We start from the raw sequence: 23042 nt of genomic DNA, 5'->3' as shown, positions 1-23042 counted from the left end.
CAGACCAAGTGTAATGCACTGAGTCCTCAGTTTACATGCAAAATTTAGGGCCAGAAATCTTTCTTTAGCTCATTTTTTTGTTTTTGTTTTAAATATCAAAGTCACCTTTATCACTAAGCCTCAATTAATAAAAGCTGAATAATGCAGATATCAGTCCACTTAACAAGTGAGGTTCCACAAAAACCTCAGGCAAAGTTGTAATAAGAAATATTCGTTTGTCAGATTTGCACCACTTTCAGCTTTATCTGAATGTTAAAACAAAATTTACATATATTCCTTGATTCATTTACAGGTAGGGTTATAATCTTAATCTATTGATAAACTAAAAATGTTCTTTTCTTTTGAAGATTTTTAGTAATTATATTTGAGTTATATTAAAACTATTATGTTAAAAAATAATTAAAACTCTTTAAAGACCGAAAAAATACCTTCTCTCTACAAACCCTGTGGAATTGTATCTTATGACTGATTCATCCCATTAACATGTGTAACATTTTCCTTGTTATTGACCACCTGAACTCAGATGGCAAACATGAGCTGTAAACATTGTAGAAGTGAGTTGAATAAAAGTGGTCCAACACTCCTCTTTCTATTCTGAGTGCGTTTTGCTGCCAACTAATATGTAAGTGCAGAAACACGGTTCATTTTGACTCCACATCAGACAGAATTAGTAGAGAATAGAATTGTGAAGAAAATAAAAATAGGTAAATACAATGGAAAATGAGCTAAAAAAAATTCTAGCTCATGTTTGTAACAGGAGGAGCAAGTGTACAAAGTAACAATCTGAAGATGAACAAATTATGCAAAGTTTATTTGAAAAAAATGTCAATTTCAGCAGATACCTTCATTTTTCCCTAGGCCTTTCATACTTAGGAATGAATGTGTACCCAATATAAAATTCTGCCTGTGTTCAGACAAAGAAAGAAAACATAACGGTTAATTTACTATATTTTCTCCACTATACGAGAAAAGCAAAGCTTTTTCATTATTTTACCTCAGTCATTTTCATCTTGGAATTGTGCAGTGCTGCTTGCATTGTTGTTTTACTGAGTAGCACTTGGCTAGCCCCCCTTTTTAATGTAGTCCTGCTATTGTGTGGTCCATGGTTATGATATTGTCTGCCAGTGTTGTGTAAGGTCCCTTTCCTCTCGATAAAAGCCAAGTGGAGTTGATTTCATGCAATGGCAGGAAGTGAGGGAAAAGTTTTTGGGAGTCCAAGCTTGGGCTCGGTAACAGCACGTCCGGCCCCTCCTGGTTGGACTTCCGGTCCATTCTGCCTTTATAGACAGCACCGTTGTGGAAGCATGTCTTGAACATGAGACTCACACGGCAGTAGTGATGCTACATTTTTACCAACTTAGTCATACAGTGCAACAGGTGCATGGCTGTTCACATTTTGCTGAATTTTATGATTTATTACATTTTAATTTATTATGATTTATTGAATTTATTTAGCATTTCATGTGAAAATGTCATTTTATTTCTGTGCTTTAGACTGAAAGCACTAGCCTTAGATATTTAGACAGTATGCATTTGATGCCTGTATATAATTAATAAGAGCAGAAGGTTAAGAATCGGATGCTATGTACAGTATATTTACCATGCAGTAAACAGCTGAGCTGGAAACTGTACTGTAGTATTTAATGTGGCAGCGTAGTTGTTAACGCTGCAGTCAGTGGGTCCTAGGTGCAGTTCCCTGCTGTTGTATCCTTCAGCAACGTGTTTACATTACTGTGAGGATAGCCTGCTGGATATATGTGTAGATAACTGCAAATAGCTTAGTATACACATCTACAGTTGTAAATGATCTTGTACAAAGTGTCAGCAAAATCATTGTGTTAGTTTTTTGTGTAATGCAGTGGCTGGCAAGTTTTTCTTCCCACATATTGCATATTGTGGTCTTTGTGGATGATTCCTGTAACTGGGCTGTGGTCTAGCACCAAGTGATAAAATATAATCATACAGAAAGCCATATATTCCTAGTTTCTGTGAAAAACCGTTTGATGCTGAATGATTGATTAAAGAAGAAAGTGACATTTTCATGAGGTAGTTTGAGGTACTTTATTTAAAACATGTTCATTAGGTGAACATGTAAACAAAGCGGTCTTACAGCACTTCATGTTTCCATTTTCCCCACGTTATGGACAGTAAGTACAATATGTTCTAAGCAAAATGAGTATCATGTGCATTGCAAGTGTTTCCCTGTGCTACATTTATTTTTTAAAGGTTCTATATTTAATTGAGCCTGAGTTGACCTTCAAAAGTCCTTCACTTGGCCCGCTGGGATGGAGCCCCTAAGGGTGACCTAAAAAAAACAAAGGTTTGCCTCTGAAGGGAAAGTGCAGCAGGAAGGAAGTGAGGGTGGGTGGGCTGCTGAGTAGAGCCACTGAGTAGAGCCACTGCTTAAGGTTCTGGGGCCTGAGCTTCAGTGAAAGTTACACAGAGCTCCTCCTCGTGAGCCCACACTTGATAGCACACGGGCACTTCAGTGCACTTCTGGAACATTGTGCTGCGGCTGTGGTGGTGGTGGTGGCGTTGACGGTGGGCTGACCAGCTGAAGCTGAGAGCCGAAAGGAGTGGACAGGGACACATGTCATCGACGCATTTTTGTCTCTGCTTATGAACACTTTTGAGTGTAACGCTCACAAGCTCTGTGGGACTCTCCTCTTTTGAGGCTGCACATCTTGGAGTCCTGGTGCAGTAGGTGAAGGTGCTGCTCAAGGTTTCTTCACTCTGGATGTCAATGGCAGCGGCGACTGCGGCAGGAGCTCGTGTGCGGCACCCTGTAGACTGAAGGTGTCATTCACACACTGCCGTTGCTCTTGTGTTGTCTTGTCCAATGAAGACTTTGGGGAAAATGAACAAGAAACGAGCATCTTCCTATTGGAAACTAAAAAGAAATATATATTTTATTAATTAATCACTTTATAAGGATCTCCTCTATTGGATTTCTCTCATTCATCTGACGGGAATATTTAAATAATTCACAATGCTGAGGTATAAATCCATTTGTTGGATACTCTTTATAGCGTCCAGGTTTTTCCAGGTGAGCTTTTTCTTTTCTTGTTTTCTTTTTTCTTGTTTAACAATAGCAGCAGAATGATTCTGTTCTGTTTCACATTGCTAACCCCGTGTGTAACTGACCGCAGTGATTCAAAACAAGCAATTTTCCTGTTAACTCGCATAAGTGTGTGTGTGTTCTTGCAGTATGAGACCACCGAGTCTGCACGCTGCTCCGTCACCGTGACCAAGGCTGCAGCCACCACGAACGAGGTGACCTTACACTGGAGCACACCTGGACAGCCGTGTAACTTCTGTGTCCTTGCCACGGACGGCCACACTGGGCTCACGGAGAGCACGGGCTGCCTGGCACGCAATGCACATGACGAGGGTGGCGCGTACGTGTGGCGCATGGGGGGTTTGCAGCCGGGCACCGTGTACCACCTGGCAATAGAGTCCCGCGAGGACACGCTGGGAGCGAACGTGACAGTGCGCACAGGTAGGAGCCTCGTGGCACCCTCTTCCCCCTTCTTGTCTTGCGCTCTTGTGCTGCATCATTACTGCCTGACTTTGAAGGGTCTTCAAAGCTGTGTGCTCCTACAGTGATTGCCCTTGTTCTCTGTACATGTGTGTAGTGCACCTTTATTGCATTATGTGTGTATTTCATGTTCGGAGACAACTGCCAAACACACACACAGTGTGTCTATATAGAGTGTGTTATACACACACTCTCTCCCTCCATATACACCTTAATGTGTTATTTCTTTCACTGTCTACATATACTATGTATAAGTAAAGTGCTTACATACGTATAGAGTGAAAGAAGAATATATATGTACCAAGAATATGGAGTGAAATATGTATATATTTTATATATACATTGAGAGGGAGTATAGAATATAAACTGAGAAGTATGTGTAACAGGTAAGAATACATATTTTAAATAAGAGGTATAATAAATGTATTTACTGTACTGCCAAATTATTTGTCACTGGTAGCAGCACTGTACTGGATGTACAACTGAAAATCTTTTCAACTCTTAGCGTCGTACATGGGAAAACATTATTTTAAATGTCATTTTTGTACACGCATGATTATGTATTTATGTCAGCTAGTTTCAGTGGGAGCAACAACAAAGCACCTTTATTGGCTCTATTTTAGATATTTTCCAATTAATCATATTTTCTTGGAATCAAATGTTGAAATTATGGCTTCATTTTTGAGAATTTAAGGGGTAAATAGTGCTGACGTATGTTATTAATGAAATATGTGTTGTCATTATGTAAGGTCCTTCATACAAAGGACCATTGTTTTCATGAATTTTATAGTTATTTGAGGAAATGCAATATGTCAAAAGAGCGTAATGCCAAGGTAGATTGTGCCCATAAATGAGATTAACCAATGAAAAGATGAAAATGCTAGATATGACATTTTTGTGTTGGGAAACCTTTTAAAAGACTAGAAAGCAAAGAATAAAACCTCATTTAGGAATGCCACTTCCGTTTAATGATTTCTCCAAGTGGAGAAGTGTAGCTGCGGATTAAGTAGTACATTTTAGACTCATGGATGGTATAATCTTTGAAAAAACTGTTCACTCAATATTTGACTGTGTAGCAGGTAGCAGGGTGGACAGAATGGTCACTTTCCAAATGAAGAACCCAGGCTTAACTCCTCGCTCTTGATGTGTTACCCTTCGTTCAGAGTACTTTACCAAGGTGATATAGTAAAAATTCCCTCGCTACATAAAGAGGTAAATCATCGAAAGTAGGGTAAAAATGCAAACGTAACAGTATAACTCACCTTGAGCAAATGAGTCAAGTAAATAATGATTATTGATAGTTACAGAGCTTGAAAAATTGGCAAGTTCAAGTAGTAACTATTACAAAAAGCAAATTGCTGAAGTATAAAATGTTATTATTCAAATGCTGGTTTTTCATATGGGTTTGCGTTTGCATAGATTCATTCCATAAGGCTAACTGAGGACATGGTGCTGTGAATTAGTGCGATTAGATACTGGTGAGCGTGCACTGTGGTGCCATATCATGTAGGGTTGACATGCTGATGCTGGAGCACACCTCTCAATTCCAGACCCGCGGAGGTTTGGCAGCAACGGATAGCAGAGAATCCTTCCAATAGGAACGAGGGGTTTACTTTGTTTTCCTCTTATCTCCCAGCTATCCTGGTCTTCTTCAGCCCATCAAAAGCCAATGGCAGGTGGTACCTCTGGAAAGGTTTCACACAATGCACATACAGTACCAACACATTTTCATTGCTTTAGCAGTGTTAGCATGTCCAGGATCCAGGGGGATTGCAAACTTGGTTGGCTTTCAGCTGCTACACTGTTTTCCTATGCTACGCCAGCTTTAGGAGTGTGTTTTTTTTAATTGTTTATTATAGGTGCCCCATGTCTGTTTGTGCCTTTCACACTTGACCTGTTAAAGCTCTGTAAAGCAGCCTTGTTGGCAAGGCCACTATATGAAAAAATATTATTTTAATTATGAATTAATTATGAGTTCACCTGAGCTCGATTATCTTACTTGACGATTGTGGTTGGCGAAACCTCGGCAGAGTTACCGCTGGAGTCATATGTAATGGAGATTGTTTTTATTAGTTTTATGAACGGCACAGGGTCACTGCAACATGTGTGTGGCGAGTCGAAGGGGCTTGAGATGACGAGAGCGCCCCCCAGCTTCCCAGCCTGGGCGAGGTTTTGGCTGCAGACCATAAGGCATGGAGTGCAATCTCGAGTGTTTGTTTCCAGACAGGATTCCCTCGTGGTGGCCATTTCCCCTCCCCCTTTGTTCCTTTGTTCTAACGGATGCCGAGGGACGGCGTGTTTTGTTTCGCGGGACAGATAGATTAGACAGTGTGCTCTTGTGATCTTTACCTTGAATCACGCAACCTTTTATTACATTTGGGCGAACCCTGAATACCACTATGCTGGTATTTGTCAGGTCTTAAAAATGGCACTCAGCTGAACAGAGAAAAGGTTATCAGTCACCACAAATTGTCTAATTTTAGAGAGTATTTTAAGAAGAGGAAATTCCATTCCCTCTAAATACTTAAAATATCTAGCTTTGTGTTCATTCATCATGCTTAACATGGTTTTAACAGCTTCTGTGGAGCTTGCTGATTTGTGTTCTGTATTGGCTCTGATACTGTACATCAAATTGACAACATAAAAATGAACACTCAGTGACATTTTAATTTTGTGGTTAAACTTTCTGTATTTTGATTGTCTGCCCCTAAGCACACAGCACAACAGAGTGTTGTCAAAGTGTAGTCTGCATGGAGCATCGCCCTCTTGTCACTAGACCGCTGGATGTACTGCAGCCTGCTGGCTCTTTAGGAGGAAGCCATAAAGAAAGGTTCAAGGTTCAACAGTGGGCAACTGTTGGGCATTTCTGCCTGCCTTCCATGCTTTTTCATCCCCCTTCTAATGGCACCCCCTCCCACTGCTTGGCCAGCAAGCAGTGATGCTTCAGCTGAGGGTCCATATAGTATGGACCTTCCAGACAATGTGATCACATGAGGAGATCTCTGGAACAGGGTACCCTTTACATGAAAGAGAATGAGAGGAACAGGGAGCTCGGTGCCCTCCATTTCCGTAGCGGCAGATCACCTGTAAAGTGGTTTTTCCAAGTGGTTTTACCATCATCTAATCTCAGATGCTGAAATAGCTCTGTTAGTGGTTTCAGCATCTGAGATTAGATGATGGTAAAATAATCGAAAGGCTCTCCAAACTTACCCCTTTTTTTCATGTTCACTCGCATCCTCATGCACCCATCACCCTTTGTATAGACTCTTGGTACAAACGCATTGCCGAGCCTTCTAGAAATCGTACTGCCCGTTTGAATACTGTGACTCTGTCCTCATTTTTCTGGACTTCTTGATTGGATTGGTCCTGCTCAGAGCAGTGGCTACTCTAAGCACATGAAAGCATCAACAGCTGTGAATTCAGCTTGAAGATTCTGCTGGGAACAGACCTCACAGTTTGTGCTAACATGAAATGCAGCACTATAATCCTGTATGTGTTTACAGTGATTTTGGTGCTTAATTTCTTTTCATTTTGCTTTCATCATGGGCCCAGAGGACATAAATAAAGGTTGAATTATTGGCAAAAAACTGAATAGCCAAAAACAGAGAAGTAATCTATTACTCTACTACTACTTATACTCTATAGATTGTGTAAAATAAGAAGTGATGAAGTGTATTAAGAGTAATGAATGAAACAAAGTTGTGATGATAATCCTTCGTTCAAGAATTCGAGAAACTGCTTTTTTGGTTATTTTCTACCATGTTCCATTGTAGCCAAAGTCCTAACGTCTTGCCAGTTATAAACTATACCTAAGGTTTCCTTTGTTGAGTTTCCATTCCGTTCTCCACTTTTGTGCACTGCTTGCAAATTTTCCTATACCATTTACATTTATTCATTTCGCAGACACTATTCTCCAAAGCAACGTACACCTGAGAACAGCTCAGAATCAGTATTGCATCAACAGAAGGAGAGCATCTGACATATAAACTCTTAAAAGTCTGTCTTTCACTCCTGTTTCCATGTGACTGTGAAAATTGCCATGAAACATGCACTCCATATCCGAACAGCCGCTTCAGTCACATCAAACTAAGCTGTCAGTAGTCCTTCCTTGGGAATCTTGATAATAGGGATGACTAGTTTAATAAGTAGGAGCTTCTTTGTACAAATGACAGTGAAATTTTAATGGCCGTGTATGCTTTGGGTCAATCTCAGATTAACTTGTTCTGGATTATAATTTTCCCCATAAGAAATAATAACAATTGCTTCTTCAGTTTTTAGACTTTCACTTTACAAATGGATTTTCTGCTAAGAATTGGGTTCAGAACCCGGGACATTTTTTTTGGATGAAGAGTATTATCAGAATAAGCACTTTTGTAAGGTACAGCTGAGGTTTTTCAGGATTTTAAATCTGTGCTGCTCTCATAAAGACCCACAGGAACCAGCAAGTCTAGATGTCCAGCAGGTCTATAATGGGACTTGGGGGCTCCTGGTGTCCTGGCCTCACTCCCCAGGGCAGGTGGACTGGTATGAGCTGACCCTTGAGGAAGTGGAGACAGGAGAGAACAGCAGCACCCGAGTCGATGGCTCTGCAGCCCCCCAGTTGGGCTTCTTCGCCCTGAGCCCTGGCACCCACTACACTCTCAGTCTGGTGGCCATCGCTGGGAACAAGACCTCGCCAGCTGTGCAGAGCAAAGTGGCCACAGGTGCTTAGCCCCTAAGACACTCCCTGGACTTCATATTTCTTACCACTGTCTGGTTATGGTAATGAAAGCTAAAAGGCAGCATAGTTTTTTAAATACATGAGTAGTCTAGCACTTGAAAGAACTGATGGACAAATTCCTTATAAATGTGAACAGAGCCATAACTAACAGATAAATACTGTAAAAAAGCAATTGTTGAATGTTGCTAAAGTAAGCTGTATATTGCCACACTCAACAAGTAATACACCCCATACTATCCCTTTTTTGCTTTCTAAAAATGTTCCCTAGATGTGCTGAGAAACATGTTATCTTGCAGTTTGATGAGCTCATTTTACTAACGCTTTGCTCAGGACTACCTGTGTGGGACACATACCTACAGCCCAATAGCCCCTAGTCTATATCCATAACAGTTACTGGTCCTCTTTTAGAGTAGCTATCGGGTTTCAGCATTATGCTTTCTTTTTGAGCCTTGTAGGAAAACAGTACATCAGGTACAATAGATGTCGTGCATTGTTTGTCTCTTGATCTCTCACCTTTTGCCGTTACTGGTTGTGAAAAGCAGTGTGTTCACAGCCTGCTGTCTGTTTGTCATACAGCTCCCTCTCCCGTCAGCATTCTGCAGCTCTCGCCGTCCTCTGACGACCTGAGCGTTTCCTGGAAGCCAGGACCTGGGAAAGTTGATAATTTCCGCCTTCTTCTGTGGGACTCAAATGGTCTGCTCCAGAATCTCACACTGGAGAGCAGCATCGCTTCCCACAGGCTGATAGGCCTGGTCCCGGGGCGGCTATACAACATCACTGTCGCTGCAGAGTTTGAAGGGCAGCAGCGCAGCGTCTCAAAGCAGGCTCGAACAGGTGAGACCGCTGGTGTTTTGGCAGTCGCTTCTCCCGCTTGTACATTTTTCTGTTTCTGTGTTTAGCATTAATCATTCAGTACTGCGGTATTTCAGAATACCAGTCTGTTATCAGGTTTATAGTGATTAAAGAGATGTGTATGATCAGTTCCTCTGGTGTAAGACAGTGCCTGTTGGATAGTGCTACAGCTGTTTGTCAGCTATTACAGCACTAGTTCCTGAACTCTTTTGGTGGCAGCCCTGAATACCATACAGTACTGGTAGTGGTGCAGTGTTAATGAGCGGTGCGTTTGAAAAAATACCAATCATTTCAAAGATCATTTTGGTACATTATGCTTATTCATGTAGTTTTATTGAATTTATTACCAACACCTAATGATTTTCAAAGCAGTTTTAATAGGATGAACTAAAAGAAAAAGGGACAATCAAGGAATTTTTCGGTGGCTACCACAATACTGCTTGATTTTGTAGGTGAACTCCTCTGAAACAACGGGCCTCTCACTGGTCTGCTTGACATGGACATGAACAGACTCTCAAAATATATTGTAATGACCCGCGTTACTGCGAGTTCGAGCGGGAAATCTGTTTATTGTAAATAGTTGCATTATGGGAAAAATGTGAATGAAGTGTGCAACCACTGGGGGGACTTATGGGCAAAATAAAGGGGTGACAGTGCTTGCCAGTCTAAAGTGGAGAAAGCCTGGAGGTGCTAAGCAGGCCGGAAAGGCTGGTTTGAGGTGTGGGTCCTAGGGGAAAAGGGCTCTTTGGGCCAAGAGCATCATTTCTCTGTTTTCTGGTGCTTTAATAAAACATTCATCATGAACGCTGCCTGTGCGTTCTTCTTCGCCTCATCTTGAACCCAGAGTGCTGCACGCCACACTATTTCACATGTCAATGATGTTTTTTTTGTACAACTAGGAGTCTACTTTAAATAAATTTTCAGTGATCCTTAGAACTGTACCATTGAAGAGGAAACCTCCTGTGGCACTGTTACATTTCTTTTTTTGAGACTGTCCTACAACCATGAGGAATACTCTTGAGGTAGCCATTGCAGTCGCAGCCAGGCCTTCCAGAAAGTCTACTGAGAGAGACCTGCTCCACTGTGAGCCTGCCGTACACAAATGCACAAACAATCTCAACAATGGATATGTTTACCAGTGAGAATTGGTCACCCGTTGTGACCCTGTGGGTGTGTAGCAGGTTGGGGGGTCTGGCAGACCAGTGGGAGCATGGGGGTTATCTCTCTCCTGATGAACTAGCCGCACAGCAATTTGTTTCCCATCTCGTCGGCCCTCTTTTTGTGATTGCTTCCGTGGTATTTTCAGCAGCTGTCGGCCACCAACCCCCTTCCTCGGCTGGCGGTCCCATCCCCAGATGTATGGTGATGGGGAGAGCCTGGGAGCAAATAGGGTCTCAGGATCTGGAAAACAAAAGGGTCCCCTTTGTGGCTGATATGGGAACTGGGTCTCCCGCAATAACAAAGCAGTCCGGGGAACTCAGACCCGTCCGGTATAATCCCAGGTGGTGCTTAGCAAGCCTTGCAGAAGTCTGACTCCTCCCACAGGCCCCATTCCCAGTCCCACCCCAAATGGGGATGGTGAATTTCCCGAACTCCAGGCCCTTTGTTATGACGCACTTTGATGTCAAGATGTGAGCTGATACACTGGAATGACATGAGAGGTTTTATAAATTCAACAATGCCTCTTAAAGGTAGCTGAGAAATATGTGGATTTACTGCTGGTTTTTTTTTTTTTTTCCATCATCGCAATTGAATCAATGTTTCTCTTGAATGTCCGTTTTCAAAGTCAAAATATCAAGCCAATATGTATATTGTCAGTACTTTTTTATGTTTCTTCAATGACAGATTTAAAACGTTATTTTGAGTGTTGAGTTTGCATTTTTCCAGTTTTTTCTAATGGAAATGATCAACTAAACTTAGTTTCATAACATCATATAAATGGGGTTGCCAAACAAAACTGCACTCACCAAGAATGAACTGAAAATGCTGAAATCCAGTATAGAATGTATGTCAAAAGTGAAGAAACAGCCAAGTACTTCATTTGTACTTACTACTTACAGTATGATCTAGCATCTTGTGCCAAGTGAGAAGTCAACATGAATCAATCTATCCATGGACATATGAAGTTATTTTATTACCAGCATTTACTGGGATATTTTTTGGCCAATGTCTTTATTCTGCAACTCTTTAAATTTTCTAGGTATTTTTTAGATGAATTAAGTACATATTAATGCAGCAATTGTAATAATTTAATATAAATGTTTTTGATAAAACCTGAAGTAAACAGACACGTACGCAATACATTATCAACACACTACCCAAATTCCTAATTTCATCCTGTTTTTCTACTAAAAGGGAAAGAGCAGTTAAACTGAATTTCCCCCGTCTTTCTGCCAACTAGTGCCTGCTGTGGTGTCCAACCTGAGAGTGGAGAGCAACAGCAGCCAAGCCAACCTAATGGTATCATGGGAGCAGGTCCTGGGTGATGCACACTCCTACCTGGTCACACTGACCTCCTTGGGCTCGCTCCCCCAGCAAAAGACCCTACCCCGCAGCACCACTGAGGTGCTCTTCGATGGCCTGACCCCAGGGGCTGAGTACCATGTCTCTGTCAGCACTCTGAGTGGGGAGCTCTCTGCTCAGATAAACACCACTGGGAGGACAGGTAGGTTTTGCAGAGACACACCTGTCATGGACCTCCTCTGGGACTCTATAGCACATGTCTTAGCTGAGTAATTGTAGCCCTATACAGACATGTCCCTGAGTCAGAGAAATGAAACATCCGTTTAAGATGAGCTCTGCACCAGTGTTTCTTGATTGCTGTGATGGTCACTGACCAAAGGGGCCTGTCTCCCTGCTGCACCTCGTTTCTCCGCAATTGGGATGGGAAATCTCGATTTGTCGGTAAATCCAATCACTACTTCATTATCACTAAAAGTGAATTAATTCAGATATCCATTGATTGATTAATGCATTCATTTCTATAAAAACCTCTGGTAAAGTTTTACTGAATTAAAGAAAGTCCTAAAATGTTTTCTTTTTTCCATTTTATTCAACTGCTCGTGCTGTGCGGGGTTGCTGTGTTCCAGAGCCTTTGCTGGAAACACAGTGCATGAGGCAGGGTGCATCATGGATGCAACACTAGTCCGTCACCTCAATGTTTTTTTATTTTATTCATTTGAAACAACACGCAACATCTGTCAGCTTCTAGGAACTTCATTATCTTTATTATTTATACAATCATTAAAATAATAGAGAAGTACCTGGATTTATTCGATTGGTAGATTCGGGAAAAGTCTCGGAAATAGCTATAATACATATGTATAAAAAACAAAATATGCTGTAACACAATTAAAATACAAATAAAGAAAATAATAATAAATGTCTTTGAAAAATTCATAACTTGAACACACATAACACGTGGAGCCAATTTACCTCTCCGTTCTGTTGTTGCAGCACCAGACAAAGTAGCCCAGTTGGAGATGGTGGGTCTCAATGACAAAAAAGCTCTGAAAATGACATGGACCCCCCCTCGCGGAGAGTGGGACAGCTACCGCCTGCTGCTTCTGGACGGCTCGCAAGTGCTGGTGAATGTCACTGTGGGGAAGAACACCCAGGAGTTTATCTTCTCCAAGCTGGACCTGGTCCCTGGACGACTGTACAGTGCTGCGGTCACTGTGGAGAGCGGACCACTGAGCAGTACTGAGTTCTGTCAGGGGAGAATAGGTTAGTAATGTTGTTGTCATCATTTTTTCTTCTTATTTGTGCATTATTCAGTGGTTTCATTTATTTAAGGTGCCTCACAATTCCTTGGCCATTAAGGAAGTTACAACAGCACAGTCTACAAAAGACAGCAGGTGGGGGAGTGGACAGTAGCTTTGTCTTGCACTCAAAGAACCTAGGTTCAAATCCCATCTGCTGTAGTCCCCTTAAGCAACATGGTTGCCCTGAATTTCTCTAGTAAAAATTATCTGGCTTTAACCATGGCTAAATCATTGTAAATTGTTTTTGAGAGAAATGTCAGCTAAATAAATATGAAATTCCAAAGTGGACTCCCTGACAGTAAAAATATTGCTGTCACAGGGACTGCAAACTTAGTAGAAGAGTTGGCAGAACAGCAAACTGTTTTTGGCCAAGTGGGGCAGCTGTTGTCCTGACAGTGTTTCAGGTCTTTTCTGAAAACCATGAGGGAAGGTGCAGTTCTGATGTTCACTGAAAAGTGTTGTGCTGTGCATCGCATCATTATAAATTAAAATTTTCAGCTCAGGCATATGGCTCTAACGGCATTTGACTGCTGTTAAGATTAAACAGTTTGGTGGTGGGCAGCCTAGTGGTGTAAACAGGTAGTGCTGGTGCCTCACCGCTGCTTGGCTCTGGGTTCGACTGTGTGCAGTTTGCATGTTCTCCCTACATTCATGTGGATTTCTTCTCACTGTCCAAAGACATATGTTTCAGGTGAATATGTGCTCAGTTGCCTGTACTGTGTGAACGTGTGAATCAGTGGGTGTGTCATTACCCAACAGGGTGTGTCCTGTTTCACGCCGAGTGCTTCCAGGACAGACTGTGAACCGCCACGACTGTGTCGGACAAGCAACGACTAACAAATGATGAATAATTTGGCAGTAATTTATTGTGGCTCTGCCCCTTGATTCACTGTCACATTACTGACACTGTAACAGCCCTGCAAAAGCTTTGTGTCAACAATGTTCCCTCCCTGGCCTCAGCCCCACTGGCAGTGCAGAAGCTGCAGGTCCGGCACGTGGATGAGACTTCGCTTGGTGTTCTGTGGAGCCACCCGGTGGCTGAGTGGGACAGTTACACCGTAACTCTGCAGCACGCGAACATGGTTGTCACCGAGAAGACATTGGCCCGTGATGTGCAGGAGTACACGTTCAGTGCACTTGTGCCTGGTCGATTGTACTCCGTCATGGTGACCGCCCACAGCGGAAACCTCCACAGCTCTACTTCTGTGATGGGACAGACAGGTGAGTCACTCAGTCTAGTGCCTGGGAGGGACCAGGTGAGCATACTTCACAGGCATGGGTGGGTGCTGTCTTCTTCTTGGCTGTTCCAGTGCTAGAAAATATTGCAGTGTTTAAACGAGATCTCGGCACCATGACCTTTGTGCCTTTCTTCGTAAACAGTTTTAAAATTCTCAAGCTTTGGTCTTGTCTGCACCATGTAGGTGTTGCTGGGCATTGCTTAGGCACTGTCCTACTTTTGGTTTGGAAATGATAAGTGTAAAAAGTCACACACTTACTTGGCCAAGAATGGCAACAGATATATTTGTACCAGGACAAAGCCTGCAGTGATGATTTAATAAAATTTTAGTTTTTCCTACACAGTTTTTCCAGTGACTGTGTGTATGCATGCAGTCTGACACCTACAACTAAGGGTGATTATGTCTGTGTCAGTGCACTTCATACATTTACATGTAGTTATTTCGCTGCTGCTTTTCTCCTAAACAAGTTAGTGTCAAGCTTCTTACAGTGATTTACCCATTTATACAGCTGGCTAATTTTTACTGTATCAATTCAGGATAAGTATATGGATCAAGGTTACCACAGCAGGGGATGGGATTCAAACCTGCGTTTTTCGAAGGCCGAAGGCTCTAACCAGCACTCCGCCTGTTGCCCCTTTTTGTTGATAGGAACAAGTCTGATGCCATGTTGTGTATGTACAGCCTCAGCAGTGCTCACGCTGTTGTGTTTGTGTGTCTGTAGTTCCTGCAGCAGTCACACACTTGCACTTAAGCAATCAAGGTCTGACGGACTGCCTAGACAGCAGCTGGCAGAGTGCAGTGGGGGATGTCGACTCATACCGCGTACTCCTTGTCCGCAATGGTGTCATTATCAAGAACGAGAGTGTGTTGGCCGACACCACATCCTGCCGTTTCCATGGCCTCGGGCCAGGTGCTCTCTACAAGGTGGTGGTGACCTCCATCAGCAAGGGGCTGTCCTCCAAGCAGGTGGTCAAGGAGGGCCACACAGGTGGGGCTCTGCAGAAGAACATTTCAGAAGGGTTAAACCATATCAGCCTGGCTGCTTATGGAATCCTCTATGCTTTTTAGTTATTCACTTAATGCAATTAATTTAAACTAATGCTAATAAATTGACATTTTTTATATTCTTATTATGTAGTTTAGATCTTTGTCCAAGGTCTTGATATGATAGTGTCATCTGTCAAAACGTACTGAGATTTACTGAACTCATGTACTATATTTCTTACTCTGTTCCCATTGCTTTTATGAAGGAAGACATGCTGTTCACAGATGCATGCAGGGTTTGACTACATGGTGGAACAAAGTTATGAGGACAATGTGTTATATAAGGATGCCTGTCACCCCTTTAGCCCCCACAAACATACTGGGAAAAACAGGGCAGGTCTATTGTCTTAGACACTGCTGGTAAAATAAGACTTGGGTGCTTTATTTTCCCAGGCAACAGGAATTTAAGGAATGTCAGGAAACCCTGTATAGACAAAAAAGCGTCAAGGTCTTTTTCAAAGTCTTCCTGTTAGGACTCAATTGTTCTCGCAGTTGTCTTGCTATTTTGAGCACTGCACTGCCAAATCTTAATTAACTTTGAGATTTCTGATATAGTTTTACTTGCCAAAAGTATTCTGTGCATTAGTTCCTGCGGGTTTAACAACATTTTTTGCCTAATGTGTGTACAACCACATGGACAAAGTATCAGGGAATCAAATGTGCAGATGTGAGTACGGACAAACGTGTGGTGTAAGAGCTGGTTTCTGTTTGATGCTTTTCGTCTCATCTCGCTCACCTCTTCCTCTGCTCATCTCCAGTGCCCGCAGCAGTGGGGGATGTTACAGTCAGTAACAATGGGCGCACGGACTTCCTGAGTGTGTCGTGGCGACCAGCGCAGAGCGATGTGGACAGCTACCGGGTGACCCTGTGGGATGGGGAGAAAACACTAGCGCCATGTGTAACCACAACCAGCCCCGAGTGTGTTTTCAATTCGCTGGTGTCCGGGCGCCTCTACAACATCTCCATTGCCTCCTGCAGCGGCATCTATGAGAACCACACGATGGTGCAGGAGCGCACACGTAGGTCTCACCTCTGCCAGAATAACAAAGGAGGCCTTATTCACTCTACAGTGTATTGTTGCTCTTTACCATTTATTCATAGGTCTTGTAACGTGAGATAAATATCACTTTATTGGTCAAGTACATTTGCACATACAAAGCATTTTGGTATCCATGTTTTTTTAATGTAACTGATAGTTACTCCTTCACATTTTTCATTCACTGACCCAGAAAGTTCCAGTTCCATGCTTCTGTCCTCACAACATCCTTTTGTTGTCCTTTCCAGAACCATCTCCTGTTCAGAACCCCACGGCAATCCACTCCGCTCGTGATGACTACCTGAAGGTATATTGGCGGCATGCTGCGGGCGACTTTGACTTCTACCGGGTGGCCATCAAGCACAACAATCAGCTGCTGCAGAACCAGACAGTTCCCAAGTCCCGCAATGAGTGCGTCTTCCAGTCTCTGGTGCCAGGCCGCCTGTATACAGTGCTCATCAGCACCTGGAGTGGGAAGTATGAGGCCAGCGTGTCCACAGATGGGAGGACATGTGAGTGAATGGGCCCAGAGAGTGACTTCTGTGGGTGGACTTTGGAGCTCCTTTCAGTCTCCTGTACTGCAAGCTTTTAAATCTGTATGTAGTGATCTGTCACATGGATCATCTGATAAATTTTGAAGAGTGTCACAATTTTGCTGTTTAACCAATTTGTTCATCCATGGAGACTTGCACTATTACTCTTTCATGAAGTTGGCTGTTTTGCCATCACAACAAAGATTAAGTACCGTTATCATGGGTACAGCAAGAGGGCACCTGCTGGGACTTGATACAGAATACACGTTAAGTGAGGGGGTGCGGTGGCGCAGTGGGTTGGACCGCAGTCCTACTCTCCGGTGGGTCTGGGGTTCGAGTCCCGCTTGGGGTGCCTTGTGACGGACTGGCGTCCCGTCCTGGGTGTGTCCCCTTCCCCCTCCGGCCTTACGCCCTGTGTTACCGGGTTGGCTCCGGTTCCCCGTGACCCCGTATGGGACAAGCGGTTCTGAAAATGTGTGTGTGTGTGTACACGTTAAGTGGATGTTACATTCTTATTTTTCCAATATTTTGAGCCTTCAAATCAGCCAGTTTTTATTCACTCACCCTGGCTTGTCTAAAAGGTCTGTGTAGTTTCTGCCTTTTTTCCTCCCACTTAATTTATCAATTACCATGTAACGTAGCTACAGAGTCCAGTCATCATGTTCAGGTTGTTACTGATAGACTTACGTAACCCAAGGCACGGAGCATCACTGTGAACCCGAACTCAATAGCTTTTTTCATTTAGCCGTTGTGCTTCAGATCCAGAGTGAGTTCTTGTTTTTTGTCAAGACAGCAGGAGCTAGTGGAGGTTTTAATGGGGCTATGGGGTCAGCAAGGACAGCAGCAGATGAGGAAAGCCTTACGTGTTCAAACCATTGTGAAGGAAAAATCGTTGTACCCTTACGTAACTGAAACACCTTCAGTAAACTACCCACCTGAGTAGCAGAGTTGTACAGCTGAACAGCAGATGACTAGAATAAACTGAGCTGATCTCTTTTCCTAACTCAGTCCCGGCAGCAGTGACTGCCCTGACCCTAGCTGAGCGTGGAACGGAGGACCTGCGGGTAACCTGGCAAGGAGCTCCCGGTGACGTGGACCACTATGAGGTGCAGCTGCTATACAGCGACATGAAGGTGCTCCCACCCATCACACTGAGCGGAACAGACAGGGAGTGCCGGCTGAGCTCCCTCACTCCGGGCCGCCTCTACAAGATCGTGGTGTCCACCTTCAGTGGGCCCAACCAGAAGGCCCAGTTCATCGAGGGCAGGACAGGTAGGAAAGCAGTGTCTCTGGTTTAACTCCTGCAGCACTGCAGCCCTCAATAGCTGGAGCTTTGTGATCTTCTTCAAAGGAGCTTAAGGAGTTTTGCTTAAGGATTTCTTTCCGTTTTCTAGCTCTCTTTCTGTCTATACTCACTATTGAAAGGACAGAGCAGAATCAGAGAAGTACTATATCATGTCATTCATGCCTCTCCACAGCACCCAGCAAGGTGAAGAACCTCCACGTGACCAACAGTGGCCAGAGCAGTGGCCTGAAGGTCAGCTGGACCCCAGGGGAGGGTGATGTGGACAGCTACAAAGTGTTCCTTCTGACGGGAGGCCATCTTCTGGAGATGCGGGTCATACACAAGCCCATCAGCGAAGTGGCCTTCCAGGGCCTGACGCCGGGCCAGCTGTACAGCATTGTGGTGCAGTCCATTAGCGGAGAGCTACACAACAACCACACGGCCAGTGGGCATACTGGTGAGGGGTCTCTGCTGGAGAACATTACATCCACACACGCTCACTGATTTAACAGAGCTTGACCATATGGGAATTCACAAATCAGAGCCACATTTCACACTCTGTGATGTTTCAGGCTAATGGTTAATGTACAGTTAGCATGCAGAAACAAGCTTGTGGTAACTGAGATACAATTGTCCCACTGAGCAATTCCAGACCAGCTATGACTGAGGTGGCCAATGGGCAGCTGTTGGGTTTTGTCCTAATGGCACATGTAGTGTACTGTAGTAATAAGAGCTGCTGCCTTATGCTCAAAGGACCAGGGTTTGAATTCCTGCTTCCTGCTGTAGGACCCTTGGTCACGGTATTTATCCTGAGCTGATACAGTAGAAATTTCACTGGGAGCAGCTGAATTTTGTAAGTCACTTTGGAGAAAACTGTCAACTTCATAAGTAAATGTTGAGTACATACAACTAGAATAGAACTTGAAACCTTAGTTTCTTATACATTTCATGATAAAAAGTCAAACGAATAGTACTGTTGCTAAGGGGGTGTGGTGGCGCAGTGGGTTGGACCACAGTCCTGCTCTCCGGTGGGTCTGGGGTTCGAGTCCCGCTTGGGGTGCCTTGCGACGGCCTGGCGTCCCGTCCTGGGTGTGTCCCCTCCTCCTCCGGCCTTACGCCCTGTGTTGCCGGGTAGGCTCCGGCTCCCCGTGACCCTGTATGGGACAAGCGGTTCTGAAAATGTGTGTGTGTAGTACTGTTGCTATCATGCTTATATTTACATTTCAACGTATTCATTTATCAGACACTTTTCTCCAAAGCGACGTGCATTGCATTAGCAGAAAGAGAGAGCAGTCCTAAGGCTGGGTCATGGTGGTCTGAATCCTGTTCCAGAAGCATATAGCTTGAGGTATAGAGTACAACCTCAATGGGATACCCGTGTATCACAGAGCGATCACGTGCACGCACACGCACACACAGGGCAATTTAGAGCCACCAGTCTAGCTGTAACACATGTTTGTGCTTTTGATTTTGGACCTCTTGGGGGGGGGACCACCAAGCAGGTGGAGGAGCCTAGCAGTCCATTTGGGGTGTAGTGAGTGATCAGGTCTTGTAGATATCAGGGAGCAGATCCATTGATGATTTTGTAGCTGTGATTACTGACAGAAGTCACAAGCATAACTGAAGGTTTCCTACTCTACTCTTGTCCAGTGCCTTCCTCTGTGGGCGGCCTGCTGGTGGACAGCCAGCAGAGCACCAACAGCCTGCTGGTGTCATGGCACCCTGCTCGGGGTTTGGCTGATGGCTACAGGCTGCAGCTGCTGGATGAGAAGGGCATCCTGCTGTTCAATCACTCGCAGCCTTCTGACAACACCGAGCACCGCTTCAACAGGCTCACCCCAGGGAAGAAGTACCGCGTCAGAGTCCAGACGCTGAGTGGCGGCGTAGCCAGCGAAGGAGCCGTTGGAGAGGGCCGAACGCGTAATGCATACTTTATACTCAACTCATAACCCCTTCATAAAGCCTCTGTGGGGGGACACTGGGAGCAGAGGTCCCCTCAACCAATGTGTGCAAGGTATTTTGTGGTGCCATTCCATTGCATCAAAATGGGTAACCTCGAGACCAGCAGCTGAGTTCTTGTGTTTGCCTGAACACAGTTCTACCCCAGGTCACACACTATTAGCTGTCTGTCACAGCCAGTTCCCCTGCAGATACAAAACTTGGGAGAAGCAGGTGATGTGACATATCCAACTGTTTGCTCTGTAATCATGGGCAGGGTGGCATGGTGGCACAGCGAGTAACACTGCTGTCTCACAGCACCTGGGTGGTGCGAGAAGACGTGGGTTTGATCCCCGCTCAGTCTGTGTAGAGTTTGCATGTTCTCCTTGTGTCTGCATGGATTTCCTCCGGGTGTTCCAGTTTCCTTCCACTGTCCAAAGACATGATGTCAGGTTCCCCCATAGTGTGTGAGCGACACAGAGAGTGTGTGTGTGTTCCACTGATGTATGAATGAGTGACCCAGTGTATCTTCTTTGGGTTTTTTTTTTTTTTAAACTTAAGTTCACATTATAATTCATACCACATGTAGTGGATTCTGTTGCTGGTATTCAGCTGCTGAAATAACAATTCAGTTAAGACTTTGCACTGGTGGCCTAGTGTATTCAGTTCTATTCGGTTTATTTTTGTTGAGTGCTTTTCTCAGCAGCAACGCAGATCGCTGAACAGTAAATAAATATATGGAACAGCTGGTAGTGTAGTGGTGGGAGCTACTGATCCCCACCTCCGGCTGTAGTACCCTTGAGCAAGGTACTTACCCTAAAAATTGCTCCAGTAAAAAAATTACCCAGCTATATAAATGGGTAAATAACTGTAAGTAGCTTAACGTAAGTTGCTTTGGAGAAAAGCATCAGCCAAATGACTAAATGTAATGTAAATGTTGCATTAAATATGTCTGAATGAACATCCCCATCCTCAGCATACTTGGCTGATAAAGTGATCTGTTGACATTTAACTTTAATTTAGTCAGAGAAGTCACAAGTGTTTCTGAACTGGATGATTGTGACACTGGCAAAGCCATGTGGTGCACATGTTAAGCCCCGCTATGCTGACCACAGGTCCGGCGGCAGTGAGCGAGCTGGTCGTCATGGGCAACAGCACGAGCAGCCTGACGTTCGGCTGGGTGCCCCCGCTGGGTGACTTTGAGGGCTACAACATCTCCCTTTACGACAGCAGCGGCACCCTCCGAAACAGTGGCCACGCTGGACGTAATGCACTCCACAGCTCCTTCGTGGCCCTGCAGCCGGGGACCCAGTACAAGATAGTGGTCCTGACCTGCAGTGGGGAGCAGACGAACGCCTCATCCATCTGGGCTAGAACAGGTGGGGGACCAATGATAGTGATGTCATAGTGATGTCTCAGTCCGCTCTGTGTGATGGCAGTAAAACTCAGTTTGCCTTGGTGTAGAGTTGTCTCGTGTCACATTTTGGGTCATTCTGTTTATACTGAGATACATTTATCTGCTACACGTGAAAGGTAGGTGTGCAAACAAACAAAAAGTAGACTTGAAATCAGCTGTATGAAGGTTCCCTGTGGGTGAAACCCGATAAATATTAAAATGATACAGATTGTCTCATACTTATTTGTATGGCAGCATTCTACATATAAATTTGCTACATTTAAGTATGACACCAGATTTACCAATATATAAATCTGTGCAAATTTTTTTAATGGAGTAACTTTGGCTAAGAACATCCACAATTTTGTAGTTCAGTAAGCACATGTAAATGCAAATGAAATTACACATTATTGTACTTTATTTATTATACTTATTGATGATGTAGAAGATTATTTAGTCTCTTTCAGCCCAAATGAATGATTTATGTAATCCATTAATATATTAAAGCCTACTTTGTTCTGATTTCTTAGTGGTTACTCTGTGTTTTATGCGTACCAGACATGAAAAAAAAATCAAGATTTGAGTTTCTGAAATGGAGTGAAATAAGACTGAATTAATGAAGTCACATTATCATCTTGCATTAAGGTTGTATGTCCATTCCATCCATACATTGTCAACAACCACTTGTCCCGAGTGGGGTTGCGGTGAGTGGGAGCCTTACCCGACAACACAGGGCATATATCATGGCTCTAAAAATCAGGCCATTCTACTGATCCTGTTCAAGCTACATCTCTGAGTTCCGTTTGCTCACTCGCAGACCTGAAGGCTGCTATTTTCTACTCAGCGGTAAATTCAGGCCCAATCCACGGCTTGTGGTTTTTACCTGCATTTTTTCCGTGCACAACCTGGACCTTTGCTCACCATCAATTGTTTACTTTTCTAAAACAGTGCATTCTGCTGGGATATGAATTCCTGACATCCAGTTTACACTGGTGCTCAAGCCCTTTAATGTCTTGATTACATTTACCAAGGGATTCTAACCTTGACACCCACTGGTTTTGGGTCAGTTACCATAACAACCACTTGCGATCTCCTCTGCTAACTTAAAATAAAAACTTTGAAGCAAATTAATCTCAAAATGTGTGTCACATTGGGATATCTAGTCATATCTGTGCTTTTAATCACGACTCTGCTGTGGTACTACAGTACTTCTTGTTTGGGGGTATTTAACATATACATGCAAACTCAAACTTTTTTTAAAAAAAATCTTTCTTTCCCATACCTCTCCTAGTGCCTGCCCCTGCTACAGCTCTCCAGGCCCAGAATCGGAACCAGACGAACAGCTTGTGGCTGAGCTGGGAGCGGCCGGCGGGTCACCTGAGTGGCTATCTGTTGTTTGTCTACGGCGCCAACGGCTCCCAGCAAGCCGAGCAGCAGCTCTCTGCTGAGCAGAAGGAACACCTCATTCAGAGCCTCCTCCCTGGGCGACTCTACAGGGTGGCGCTCCTCACCCTCAGTGGGAAGCTGAGCAATGCTGCCTCTGTCGAGGGACGGACCGGTCAGTCTCCACAGCCTCGTTCATTCCCGCAATGCAGTGACCTATATAACTTAGTACATTTCATGCATCAGCAGTTCATGTTCCTTTATGGGCAAATTCAAGGTTTAAACTTTGATGGCCGCTCACTGATACAGTACAGT

General features: G+C 43.9%; 1 protein-coding gene across 2 annotated transcripts in view; it reads left to right on the top strand.

The window, feature by feature from the left end:
• LOC108936503 (receptor-type tyrosine-protein phosphatase beta-like) overlaps window positions 1–23042 on the top strand; it is a 49228-nt gene that overhangs the window by 6000 nt on the left and 20186 nt on the right. Inside the window, exons 1-15 of one of the 2 annotated variants that reach the window (XM_018755885.2) lie at window positions 2430–3046; window positions 3208–3499; window positions 7966–8241; window positions 8835–9092; window positions 11512–11775; window positions 12567–12836; window positions 13835–14095; window positions 14834–15100; window positions 15915–16175; window positions 16441–16704; window positions 17734–17997; window positions 18204–18467; window positions 19661–19930; window positions 21064–21327; window positions 22636–22902. In XM_018755885.2, the coding sequence (XP_018611401.2) occupies window positions 2990–3046; window positions 3208–3499; window positions 7966–8241; window positions 8835–9092; window positions 11512–11775; window positions 12567–12836; window positions 13835–14095; window positions 14834–15100; window positions 15915–16175; window positions 16441–16704; window positions 17734–17997; window positions 18204–18467; window positions 19661–19930; window positions 21064–21327; window positions 22636–22902 (3799 nt within the window). In that variant the 5' untranslated portion in view covers window positions 2430–2989. Of the gene's footprint in view, window positions 1–2429; window positions 3047–3207; window positions 3500–7965; window positions 8242–8834; window positions 9093–11511; window positions 11776–12566; window positions 12837–13834; window positions 14096–14833; window positions 15101–15914; window positions 16176–16440; window positions 16705–17733; window positions 17998–18203; window positions 18468–19660; window positions 19931–21063; window positions 21328–22635; window positions 22903–23042 lie in introns of those variants that run through there. The other variant, XM_018755884.2, reaches the window with a different exon arrangement.

Source organism: Scleropages formosus, chromosome 24 (assembly GCF_900964775.1).
Source record: "Scleropages formosus chromosome 24, fSclFor1.1, whole genome shotgun sequence".
NCBI lineage: Eukaryota > Metazoa > Chordata > Actinopteri > Osteoglossiformes > Osteoglossidae > Scleropages > Scleropages formosus.
Note: the sequence above shows the minus strand (reverse complement) of the source record. Positions and strands in the feature narration are given on the sequence as shown.